General features: G+C 40.3%; 1 protein-coding gene across 2 annotated transcripts in view; it reads left to right on the plus strand.

Annotated features, from left to right (window-relative positions):
• Positions 1-12,876, plus strand: part of KCNQ5 (potassium voltage-gated channel subfamily Q member 5) — a 608,771-nt gene that overhangs the window by 465,948 nt on the left and 129,947 nt on the right. For both annotated transcript variants that reach the window (XM_063442990.1, XM_063442991.1), the window contains exon 8: positions 11,566-11,660. In XM_063442990.1, coding sequence (XP_063299060.1) covers positions 11,566-11,660 — 95 coding nt within the window. The remainder of the gene's footprint in view (positions 1-11,565; positions 11,661-12,876) is intronic.

The following is a 12,876-nucleotide window of genomic DNA, read 5'->3' on the forward strand; positions in this document are numbered from 1 at the left end:
CCTACAAATCCAGCTCCACAAACAAATCAAAGTAAGAAACACTATTCTCGCCTAAGGCACACTCTGCATACGCTGTGCATAGGGGGTTGGCCCCAAGTGCAACTCGGGGTCTTTAAATCACACCAAAACAATGAAGGAGCCCAGGTAGCCTCCTCAGTGAGCAATACACGCATGCTCGCCACCCCCACGGTACCAACAAGGGGTACCAAGCCCAACATCTGGGCCATATTGTATATAGTTGAGTTCTCGCGGAGACTCCGGTTCCTCCCCCACCTAACCCTAACCCAGGTTACAATCCACTCGGGAAACTAAAGCACACCCATGCCTACTAATCTGCACAAAGATCCAAAAAACGACATGCCAAATGAAAACCCACAAGAGTCAGTAATCGCCAAGATCTCAAATCAAGTTTGGATAACAAACACTGCCCAACACTGGGAAAGAACGAACACACAAAAACTTGCCGCTATACATACCCAAAAATTACTATTGGTATACCACTGCCAAACATTAGTGTAAATTAGACTATGCCCCCCAAAGACTACCACCATGCATACAATGGACCACACCCTCAACTCCCCCCAAAAACGCCAAATGCTGATGACAGAACTGAAGAAACATAATGCTGATGTGATATGTCTCCAAGAAACTCATTTCCAATGATTAAAAACACCATCCCTGGGCCTTAAACTATTTCCACACCAATATCACTCCACATACGGTCACAAATCGAGGGGAGTTAGCATCCTGGTGCATCAATCGGTAGCATTTGAACCAATTAAAATACTCACAGACAGCAAAGGAAGGTACCTTATACTTATATGCAATCTTAACAATCTTAACAATGTAACATACACCATAGTTAATTTATATGCACCGAACGAAAACCAGAGACAATTCTTACAAAGCTTGTTGGCTAAAATGAGCAATATACAACAAGGCTTACTAGTATGCTGTGGAGATCTGAACCATATTCTAGACCCCAAAATAGACACAACGCTAAACACCGCAAAGCCTAGATCAAAATCCCTCAACTCCGCCTGTACCTTACTCAATAAAATCCTACTTAAATCCAATTTAACTTATACAACGTATGGCACACGTTGCACCCCGGAGATAAAGATTATACCTACTGCTCCCAAGTGCACAAAACCCATTCTAGAATAGATCATTTTTTCACAACCAGCGCAGGACTCCCACAAACGCATCAATGCACACACGGTGACATAACCTGGTCTGACCACGCACCTGTGACACTGATACTTACCGACGCGTTTTCTTATAAAGGCAAGGGCTCATGGAGGCGGAATAACTCACTGCTGTATGACCAGGGATTCACCTCCTCAATAGAACAGGAACTCAAACACTATTTTGCCACCAATAACACCCCGCAAATTACTGCTCCTATACTGTGGCAAGCACACAAACCAGTCGTAAGGGGACTATTGATCCGTAGAGTGTCATATCTCAATAAGCAAAGGCGAGCCGCACTCATGAAACTATTCATGGAGCTAAGGGACGCCACACAAACCTACTACCAAACGAGACAACAAAGCCTCCTGACAAAAATACAAACCATAACCGCTAAGATCAATGAACAACAATTCCAAAAAACGGCGTACACCTTACAAAAATTAAAAATGACCCATTATGCCCAAGGAAACAAAGCTAGCAAACTACTGGCCAACATGCTGCGCAAAAAAACAATCGAATGCTAAAATCCCATACATCCTTTCTAAAGATAAGCATAAACTTTGGAACCCACAAGACATGAACAAGGAACTCGTGACATTTTATAGCAATCTATATAATTTAAAAGAAGACAAAACCCTACACCAACCCACCTCCTCCGACATTGACGGATATCTGCAGCAGATACCACTACCGGCAGATACCACAAATCACGACGGAAGAACTGCAACTGGCGATCTCCCACCTACCCACAGGGAAATCCCCCGGACCAGATGGACTAACAAACTACTATTACAAAACTTTCGCACCCACACTCATCCCATACATACAACAGGCATTCCAACACTTAATCCACACAGGAACCATGCCACCAGAGATGCTTATAGCTCATGTGGCCACACTGCCTAAACCATGGAAAATACCAGACAAAGGACAAAATCTTCGTCCCATCTCACTTCTAAATACAGATATCAAATTGCTAGCAAAAATATACTCTAACAGGTTGGCCACGATACTCCCCAAGCTAGAACATGAAGACCAAGTGGGCTTTGTGAAAGGCAGACAGGGCACAGATGGCACTAGAAAAGTCCTAGACCTCATATATAGCCTTCAAAAACAAAGAGCAGGCAGCTTATTCCTATCATTGGATGCGGAAAAAGCCTTTGCTAGGCTAAACTGGAACTTCCTAAAGGCAGTACTACTGAAATTTGATTTCCCGCCAGCATTTATGAACACTCTGCAGGCGCTATATAGTAACCCCACTGCTAGAATAACTAACGCTGGATTCCTCTCCAACCCATTCCATATTACCAACGGGACCAGACAGGGGAGCCCCCTCTCACCTCTCCTGTATGTCAGCACTAGAACCCCTTACGGCTCTCATTAGGCAACACCCGTCCATCACGGGAATCAGCACACAACTCAAAGAACATAAACATAAACTCACGACATACTCCTGACCATACAAAACCCAGACATCTACCTACCACACTTTCACTCCATCCTGGACACTGACAGCAGAATGTCATACTACAAATTAAATATATCCAAGACGCAAGCCCTAAGCAAAGGACTCCCCCTGGCCATAACTCACAGACTGAAAAACACATACAATTATGATTGGAGAAACGATCACATCACATTTTTAGGTATACGCTTCACAAAATCACATGCAGTGCTATTTAACTCTAACTATGGAAAACTTTTTATAGACATAAAAAAAAGCTGCAAGACTGGAAGACATCCTTTGTATCCTGGTCTGGCCGCATAGCGGCAGTCAAAATGATAATCCTCCCTAAATTACAATACTTATTTAGATCTCTACCGATACATATACCCCCAACCTACTTCACTGCACTCCAATGCTGGGTGACTAGGTTTGTGTGGTGCAACAAAAGAGCTTGCATAGCACTAAAAGTCATGCATAAACCAATAAGCGAAGGAGACATGAGCTTGCCAAACTTCAAAAAATATTACCACGCTGCTATATTAAGCAGCATAATACAAGCGAGGCCGGGAACACAAGAGCCACAATGGAAGCACCTAGAAGCAGAATGGGCTGATGGTGCAAGCACTGACAACCTAGTGTGGATCCCAACAAAAAAAAAAAGACCACAAACACTGGACTGTCTCCCAACCACTAGATTGACCCTAAAAATCTGGGACATAAACCAGAAAGCCCTCACGAACAACTCACCAATATCCAGAGACATACCACTCAAATCTTTGGCATACCTCATCCCAGACTTTAATTACAGAATATGGGAAAGACATGGCATATATTTTCTGTACCAAATGCTTACACATACAGGTTTAACGCCATTTCCTAACTTGCAAGACTCCCACAAACTACCAACGACAGCACACTATTCATATCGCCAACTAAACTCCGCCAACTAAATGGTTCCGCACACAGACTCAGGAGAATAACATCACCTTCCTGGGACAACAGCTGACGGAGTTTGAAAAAATGTACATGGGGACTAAACCACCGTTGAAAATGATATCCTCCATATACGCAACACTGCCCTCAAAACAAACATTGAAGGAACACAAATTTATCAAAGCTTGGGAAAAAGAGCTCCATAAAACATTCAATGAACCAGAATGGGAACGTATGATTTTAACCCCCAAAGCCTTCTCCCTCTGCTCCAGACACATAGAGCTAGCCAAAAAAACTCCTATACAGGTGGTACTTGACGCCAGTGAGACTACACAAATATAGCCCGGCTATCCCTACACAGTGCTGGAGATGCAAAACGGGTATAGGAACAATGACACATATCTGGTGGACTTGTCCACTCCTAGAACAATATTGGAAAGACATAGCCAAACTCATTACAGACAGTACAGGGCATACCCTACCCCATAGATTGGAACATTATGTTTTATTTGATATACCGGGATCAATCCCCAGAACAGAAAGATACCTTATATTCCATATCAACATAGTCGCCCTTGGCGCATTGGCACGGAATTGGTCCACACACACAATACCCACCTTACTAATGTGTATCCAACACATAAACCAATCTTGCCATTTCGAGATTACTATGAGATGACAAAATACACCCCCTAACAAGAATCACAAAAAGCACAGACCATACTGGGAAATAGCCTGGGAGAAGTGGGAAAATAACAGAAAGAAATGTTGATTGCTTAACCAAAACATACACTACCCCATAACTATATCCGGAAAAACGGCACCGCCACCTAGAGATAGTACTAAATGACCAAACACATTGGGACAACCTCTTATCCCAGGCCTCAAAACCCCGAAAATACCAAACTCCCAAAAGTGTCAAAACAAGAAGGAACGAGACCCAGCTAGATGCTAGAACTAAGGCATAACTGAGCACTCAAAGGAGCAGAAATTGAAGACTCTCTAACACACGCAATATATAACAGCAAATTGCTTTTACACCAGAACACCTTAAGACAACAAAGAACAGGTTACTGATTACTGTACTATGTAAGTCATAAATACCTAATGTGATACGCAAAGCAATAAGACTTGACACTATAAATGTTTGTATAAACAATAAAAAAAATGTGTATGTATAAAAAGTAATGTACCGTATATACTCGAGTATAAGCCGACCCGAATATAAGCCGAGGCCCCTAATTTTTCCCAAAAAAACTGGGAAAACTTATTGACTCGAGTATAAGACTAGGGTGGGAAATGCAGCAGCTACTGGTAAATTTCTAAATAAAATTAGATCCTAAAAAAATATATTAATTGAATATTTATTTACAGTGTGTGTATAATGAATGCAGTGTGTGCGTATGAGTGCAGCGTGTGTGCGTATGAGTGCAGCGTGTGTGTATGAGTGCAGCGTGTGTGTGTATGAGTGCAGCGTGTGTATGAGTGCAGCGTGTGTATGAGTGCAGTGTGTGTGTGTATGAATGCAGTGTGTGTGTGTATGAATGCAGTGTGTGTGTGTGTATGAATGCAGTGTGTGTGTGTATGAATGCTGTGTGTATGAGTGCAGTGTGTGTATGAATGCAGTGTATGAATGCAGTGTGTGCAGGGCCGGTGCAAGGATATTTGCCCCCCCCATATGTCCTGACCTCCCCTCCTCCTCCCTCAGTGGTCCTTACCTCCCCACCCCCGTGTTCCTTCACCCCCCTCCCCCAGTGGTCCTGACTCACCCCTCCCCTAGTGGTCCTTACTTCCCCCTCCCCTCCCCTAGTGGTCCTTACTTCCCCCTCCCCTCCCCTAGTGGTCCTTATCCCCCCCTCCCTCCCCTAGTGGTCCTTATCCCCCCCTCCCTCCCATAGTGGTCCTTATCCCCCTCCCTCCCATAGTGGTCCTTATCCCCCCCTCCCTTCCTCCCATAGTGGTCCTTATCCCCCCCTCCCTCCCATAGTGTTCCTTTTCTCCCCCCCTCCCTCCCATAGTGGTCCTTATCCCACCCCCCTGCCTCCGATAGTGGTCCTTATCCCCCCCTCCCTTCCATAGTGGTTTAGTGGTCCTTATCCCCCCCTCCCTCCCATAGTGGTCCTTATCCCCCCCCCTCCCTCCCATAGTGGTCCTTATCCCCCCCTTCCCTCCCATAGTGGTCCTTATCCCCCCCTCCCTCCCATAGCGGTCCTTACCCCCCCCCCTCCCTCCCTCCCATTGTGGTCCTTATCCCCCCCTCCCTCCCATAGCGGTCCTTATACCCCCCTCCCTCCCATAGTGGTCCTTATCCCACCCCCTCCCTCCAATAGTGGTCCTTATCCCCCCCTCCCTCCCATAGCGGTCCTTATACCCCCCCTCCCTCCCATAGTGGTCCTTATCCCACCCCCTCCCTCCCATAGTGGTCCTTATACACCCCCCCCCCTCCCACAGTGGTCCTTATACCCCCTTTTTTTATTATTTTTTTATTATTATTATTTTTTATTTTATTATTATTTCTTATTTTATTTTTTTTTCGTCCCCCCTCCCTGCTTGATACATGGCAGGGAGGGGGGCTCTCCTTCCCTGGTGGTCCAGTGGCAGTTCAGTGGGGGGGAGAGGGGGGCTGGCAGAGCTGTACTTACCTGTTCTGCAGCTCCTGTCAGCTCTCTCCTCCTCTGCGCCGTCCGTGCAGCTCCTTCTATCAGCTCACACTGTAAGTCTTACACTGGGAGCTGACAGAGGTGCTGAACGGACGGCGCGGAGGAGGAGAGAGCTGACAGGAGCTGCAGAACAGGTAAGTACAGCTCTGCCAGCCCCCCTCTCCCCCGGTCTGTATTATGGCAATGCAAATTGCCATAATACAGACCTTGACTCGAGTATAAGCCGAGTTGGGGTTTTTCAGCCCAAAAAATGGGCTGAAAAACTCTGCTTATACTCGAGTATATACGGTAAATGTAAATAACAGAAGTGCATCTGAAGTGCTTGTAACCTACTTGCTAACCTCCCCCTCCCCCTTTTTCTTTCTGTAACCCCAAGTTCTTATTAATTGACAAAACAATAAAAATTGTCAAATTTAAAAAAAAAAAAAAATGCAGAGGACGGACCAAGTACATGATATATGGTTATATAACGAGTCTCATGCAACCGGGAAGGGGAAATGGTAATTGAGCCCAATTTGGACATTTCCACTAAGGGGTGTACTCACTTTTGTTGCCAACGGTTTAGACATTCATGGCTGTATGTTGAGTTATTTTAAGGGGACAGCAAATGTACACGGTTATACAGGCTGTACACTTACTACTTCACATTGTAACAGAGTGTCATTTCTTCAGTGTTGTCACATGAAAAGATATAATAAAATATTTCCAAAAATGTGAGGGGTGTACTCACGTTTGTGAGATACTGTATATATGAGATACGTATATAATTTGTTCTAGTTTGATACAAACTGTGCAATGTTTAATGTAAAAGTAAAGTATCTGGTGTGATCACTTTACCTTATGTCTCAAATGGACCACACTCCTGGTACTTTAATAAATACTGAGTTGATGTACTATTACCAGTAATTATCCCTAGTGCAGGGAAAGTAAACTACAGAACCCATAACGTTTATTCCTAAGGACCTTTGCTAGACACTCGCTATTTTTTAATTGTTTGTATGATTTATGTGGTTTGTAGCTGCCAACAGCTGGCAGTGTTTACTCCATATTTTACATTCTAGATAGATACATAGATAGATAGAAGCAATGATTCTTCATCAGTTTTAGAATTTATAGCTAACATGCTAATAAATAATATTATATACTGAAATTTCAATGTGTCTGTGGCCCTTAAGGACTGGTGTACTATGAATTTACTATTTTCTGTAAAGTTGTGAGCTTAAAATTTGAAGTGCTCAGGTGCTAGCCAGACCTTAAAAGTTTCTCGCCAATGCAATATATATACAGGCCTGTTTAATCCTACCTGGGAGCAGAGGAGGAGGCAAAGATCCTGTGTGGACAAGTGCCGTCAAGAGAACTTTGAGATTACCCTGTTCAAAAATGGTTTAACCATATAAGGAAATGCAGTGCCTATCATTGAAGTCTTTTTGAGGCCTGGAGTGGTTCATGAATGCAGTAAGCTACCATGAACATGCATAGACCTGTGGAATAGAGTGTATGTAACCTGAATATTTTAGAATGTCTCCAATGGTTTGACCCTCTGGTCAGGTATAGAAATTACTGCATGAATCTCTTATTCTGCATCTGGAGTAGAGTGTTCTGGGGATGGAGGAAAGTCGAACTGGGGTCACCTGCTTCCACATGGTGTAAATTGTCAACCAGTGTCATTAATGGGTAATGTTTGGTCATGAAGAGAAGTCTGGGTTTACAAAAATGTAATGTGGTAAAAGTGAAAGCCAGTAAGGTATTACTGACGTACATTCATCTTTGGTTTGGTAGCAGCCACAGAAAGGCCTACACTGATAAAGAAAGGAATTACTGGTCTATCAAGACCATTACATTTTTAAATAGAGGCAATTGAATTCATTGACTACTAGAATAAATAAATAATTTCAGAGGATATCCTTTAACATCACTGATTACGCCCACATACTAACATTATCTACACATTTTGGTGGCATCTTAAGAGAGTTGCATTCCTGGATATGCTATCAGGTTTCTTACAAATACTTGTTAGCAGGTTACATGCCTGTTCTTATTCATCTATGTTTGTCATACATTTTCTATGTGACATGATAATGTAATTTCAAATACTTCAGACTCTGTCTGAAATTTTGCATGATAAAGGATACCAAATGTTTAGTATAAAGGATGAATGAATAAATAGAAAAGAAAATAAATTTTAATTCTTTTTTTAGCTCTTATGTGTGTACTTAAAAATGCTGATTTATCCTATGCTATCTATGCATCTCATGTTTTAAGTTAATAACTTGCATTTCTTTAAGTAATTAAGTTAAACGTGTTAAGATGGGTGTTTTTCTTTGGTAAGGTAGTTGTGGTCAAACAGAGCTGTAGCGCTGACACTCTTATTTTGTATATTTGTTTTAAAGATTGAAGGAATAGTCTTTTATGTGTACATCAGCTATTATTTATATATAGATTAAGATAGAATTAAGTTTAAATTTTAGTATTTGTTTGCACTCTTATGCTTATATTTTATAGAGCTGTAGCATTGCTTCTTTTTTAGACCAGTTCTTGGGGGTCACTAACTGATCATCTTTTATGAATATACCTATTTTAACAGAATTGAATAAACCAGAAATCTTTGAAGGTTTGTGGTCTTTGAAGACTTATTTGAAAATAATTTAGCTATAATGAATTATAATGTACCAATTAATGCTAATAACTTGTACTACCTAAACTTTGTATCAGATTGTTCATTGGCAGAATATTTCTTATCATGTTTGTGTTCTGCTGTAATGGAAACATACCATAAATAATTATACCTACCTTCCTTTCCAATGGAACTCTGTGGGAGTTTTGAGAATGATTGTGCTTTAAGATTGCATTATGTGGTGCAACTGCATATTTGAGAACTTGATTTAGGTATTGGAAAGTTTTTGTCACTTTTTGATCTCACCACAACTTTAAAGTATTCTTTACTATATAAATATTCTCTGCTAATTTAAAAGAGATTGAAAATACTGTATATGCACTTAAATAAATATTTTACAAATGACGTACATTATGTCTATAACAAACATACAGCTATTTTTTTGTGGTACACAATCTATCAAAATATTTTTTATGGTCAACAATTTCCTACTCATTTATAGTATTTGTTATCATTTAAGGAGGTGAATCCAGCTTTACACAAGGATAGTGTTATAAGTAGAGATGTCCCGAACAGTTCGCCAGGAACTATTCACCAGCGAACATAGCTTGTTCGCGGTCACCACGGCGGGCGAACATATGCGATGTTCGGTTCGCCCCCTATTCGTCATCATTGAGTAAACTTTGACCCTGTACCTCACAGTCAGAAGACACATTCCAGCCAATCAGCAGCAGACCCTCCCTCCCAGATCCTCCCACCTCCATGACGAATAGGGGGCGGACCGAACATCGCATATGTTCGCCTGCCGCGGCGACCGTCGAACAAGCTATGTTCGCTGGCGAATAGTTCCCGGCGAACTGTTCGGGACATCTCTAGTTATAAGCAATAAAACCAGTTCTTTGCATAAACTATTAAGGGCCTCAGACACACTGGGATTTCAGTAGTCATACCTGGGAACTCCCCAGGCTTGGAAGGTGAATTCTAGGTTAGACGCCCTTTCTCCTAAGGGAGGATTGGCATTTGGCTGTGCTCACTCCAGTCATGACTTGTCGAGTGGGACTTGTCATTTTGTTATTTTGGATCTGTCATGTATTGTTTATTTTGTCCTTATGCGAGATGCTCTTACTACTTGGAAAACCCCTATTTCCTTATAGTTTGCTACGGCACAATGCTGAGAAAGTGAAGCACGGTGTTAATTTTGTGTTAGATGCTATGTACACAAATTCCCTAATTCTAGGAATAGGACATCCCCGCAATTACATTTATATGAAATATCTCTGTACGTTCCACTAACTTTTTTCCTTTTGCACAGATCCTGATTGCCTACATGAAATTAGTTTCCTTATTACATATAGTTCTGTACAGAAATGAGGAATATCTAAATAAAGTAGTTTGCTATTAACATCTTTTAATATGCTTGTTGCTGTTTATTGGCACGGTATATGTACTAAAAATGAAAGTGTTTCCCTTCAGACTGAATGACTCTAAATTCTTTCGTTTCTCTCTTTCATTCAATACTTTTGTGCTACAACTCTGTCAGTGCATGGTATGCATGGAACATTAATGCTATAACAAATACAAACTAAAACAACTAGACATCATCTGCCTATTTTAAACTTAATTTTGCTCATCGGTTGTCATCACACAACATCCACCTCTTTAGTGACAAGTCTCATTAGCACTTAGTTATTGACAGGTCGCTGATTTTAATTATAAAAGACTGATTCTTGTTCCTAGAGTAAAATATGTGCAATATGGTGTACATTGTTTTCATTCAATCAATTGCTTAACTTTAGGAAAATACCAAACCAGGGATTCTCACATGAGGTTTCCCTGATTTATATCTTTACTATAAAGGTTAAGCCATGGGTGGAATTGGTACCACCCCCACTGACCAACCCCCGGCCGGGATATTCTCGGTACAGGGGTGATTTAGTCTATTAATTTTGTTTCAATATGGTGTACTACCTAAATATTTGCACAGTAAATATATAATTTAGGTTCTCAAGGATATATCAACCACACTGTACATTTACTTAAAAAAACAAAACAAAAAAAAACTGCACCTTCATTAGTAACCCAAAAATCTGAGTCAACATATTATTTCAATGTTTAATTAGTTTTAGTTTTTTAAGCCATGAGATTATTAGACTGGCAAAAATAAGTAATACTTACTTAAAAAAATAAGCAAACAATATACATGTGACATTTGCCATACTAAACAAATAATTACAAGGTAATGTCCCCATCAAGTAAAACACAGTTTTTATTTATTTTCATAATGGCAATCATAAATATTATTTTGGTTACTATCTAAATATTGTATATTGAAAAAATAAAACACACTTTAAATACAAAAAAATTCAAAAATAATCTTACAGGCAATTGCACTTGGTATGAGCAAAGTATTAATTTTCCACAACCAACTTGGTGCTTCCTCTATTTCATGTTTTGTTGGTTCCCTTGTGCTTTTATTTTCTCCTCACACCAGGCTACATGGCGGTTTTATTCTACTGATCGCAGTCGAACATACCTGACAGCCACCTGGCGATATTATGAAAGTATTCTTCCACCTCTCAGGCATGTATCAATGCAATGAATGATGAAAGAAACCATGACTTGTACTGGTTTACTAATCTGCTTTCAATTTTTTGTTTTATTCCCCTGCTCCCTTCTGCCTTGTTTTTCTTTTTTTATATCATATATCCTGCACGTAGTGTGTATGGCGTAGTTATGCGGCTGATGAGAAATCGGTTTCCATTGCTACCTGGAAGCCTCATTTGAAGGCCTTGCATACCTGCAGCCCTACAAAGTAGGTACAAAGATGGCAGCTGGTGTTGTTCGTGATGTCTGTTCAACCTCTAGAACATTAGTATCTATGTTGGTTTGTCTCCTTACTCTTTTCTATCTCACAATATACTTACTAAAGAGATCTGAGCTAAAACAAAGAAGGGTTGCTTATTCCCAAGCTCCAAATTAATGGTGTTTAGTAGGTTTTCTAAATCACTGCAGTGTAATGTTTTTCACAATAGTGGTCTATGATACAGAGAAGTCATGTGGTTTAATAATGAAGCAAGCAATGAGGAAGGGTATTTAAGAATTGACGAGAGAATTACAATGTATAGGCTTAAATAATTATACTGAGAAAACAGGAGAATTGTAGAATTGTTCTGACTTTACTATTTTGTCCTAATTTTTTGTATTTCTTTGATAATTATTACAATTTCCTGTTTGATGAAAAAAATAAAACTCTAGGAAGAAATACATTGATAACCAAATTGTGAAATGTAAGCCTTAAGTTAAAGAATTGGAAAAATTAACCAAATTGGCAATTCTGACTTTATTTTACAACTTGGTTATGAAATTACCATGGCTCATTCTTTATTAAATAAAAGCCAAAAGCCTTACGTGATTCAAAATACAACACAATACAATGGGAGTATATTAGTGTTTTCTTATAGCGCACAGTTAGTCACAGGCTAACATAAGGATTCACATGCTTTGTTTTGTTTTTTTAAAAGGGCCCTAAAATAATAAATATTTGACTTGATTTAAAATATGTATTTGATCATTAATATAAATGGATAGAATGCGTAATGGTCTGTCGTGCATGCATGAGCTCTGAGTATTATATTGTAGTACCTAGTATTTAAAAAAAAAACAAAAAAACAGTGTAGTTATATGTGGCCAGAAAAAAATGTTGCTTCAATCCAGTGTGAGGTATACACAAGAAAAGAGTTATAACCACAAGAACACTTGTGTTGCCCAAAATGTTATGGAAGTACATAGAGCATAATAATGTTTCAGGCAGAAACATTTACAGCAAGAGAAGCAGGTTGTTGATGTAGATTTTCAGTCATTGGCTGAGTGTTAGCTGAGCTTTCTCAGCGCATGAATGAACAAAATTAATTTCTCTACTGAGCAAGAAGCAGCAGGAGTACCTGACGAAACCCAGGTATGTGTCAAACCGTGAAAGAATGGTTTTACAGTTTATGCTGGGATGGTGCTAGGGCACTACCATTATAGTA

The sequence above is a fragment of the Pelobates fuscus genome, chromosome 2 (assembly GCF_036172605.1).
Source record: "Pelobates fuscus isolate aPelFus1 chromosome 2, aPelFus1.pri, whole genome shotgun sequence".
NCBI classification, from domain to species: Eukaryota; Metazoa; Chordata; class Amphibia; order Anura; family Pelobatidae; genus Pelobates; species Pelobates fuscus.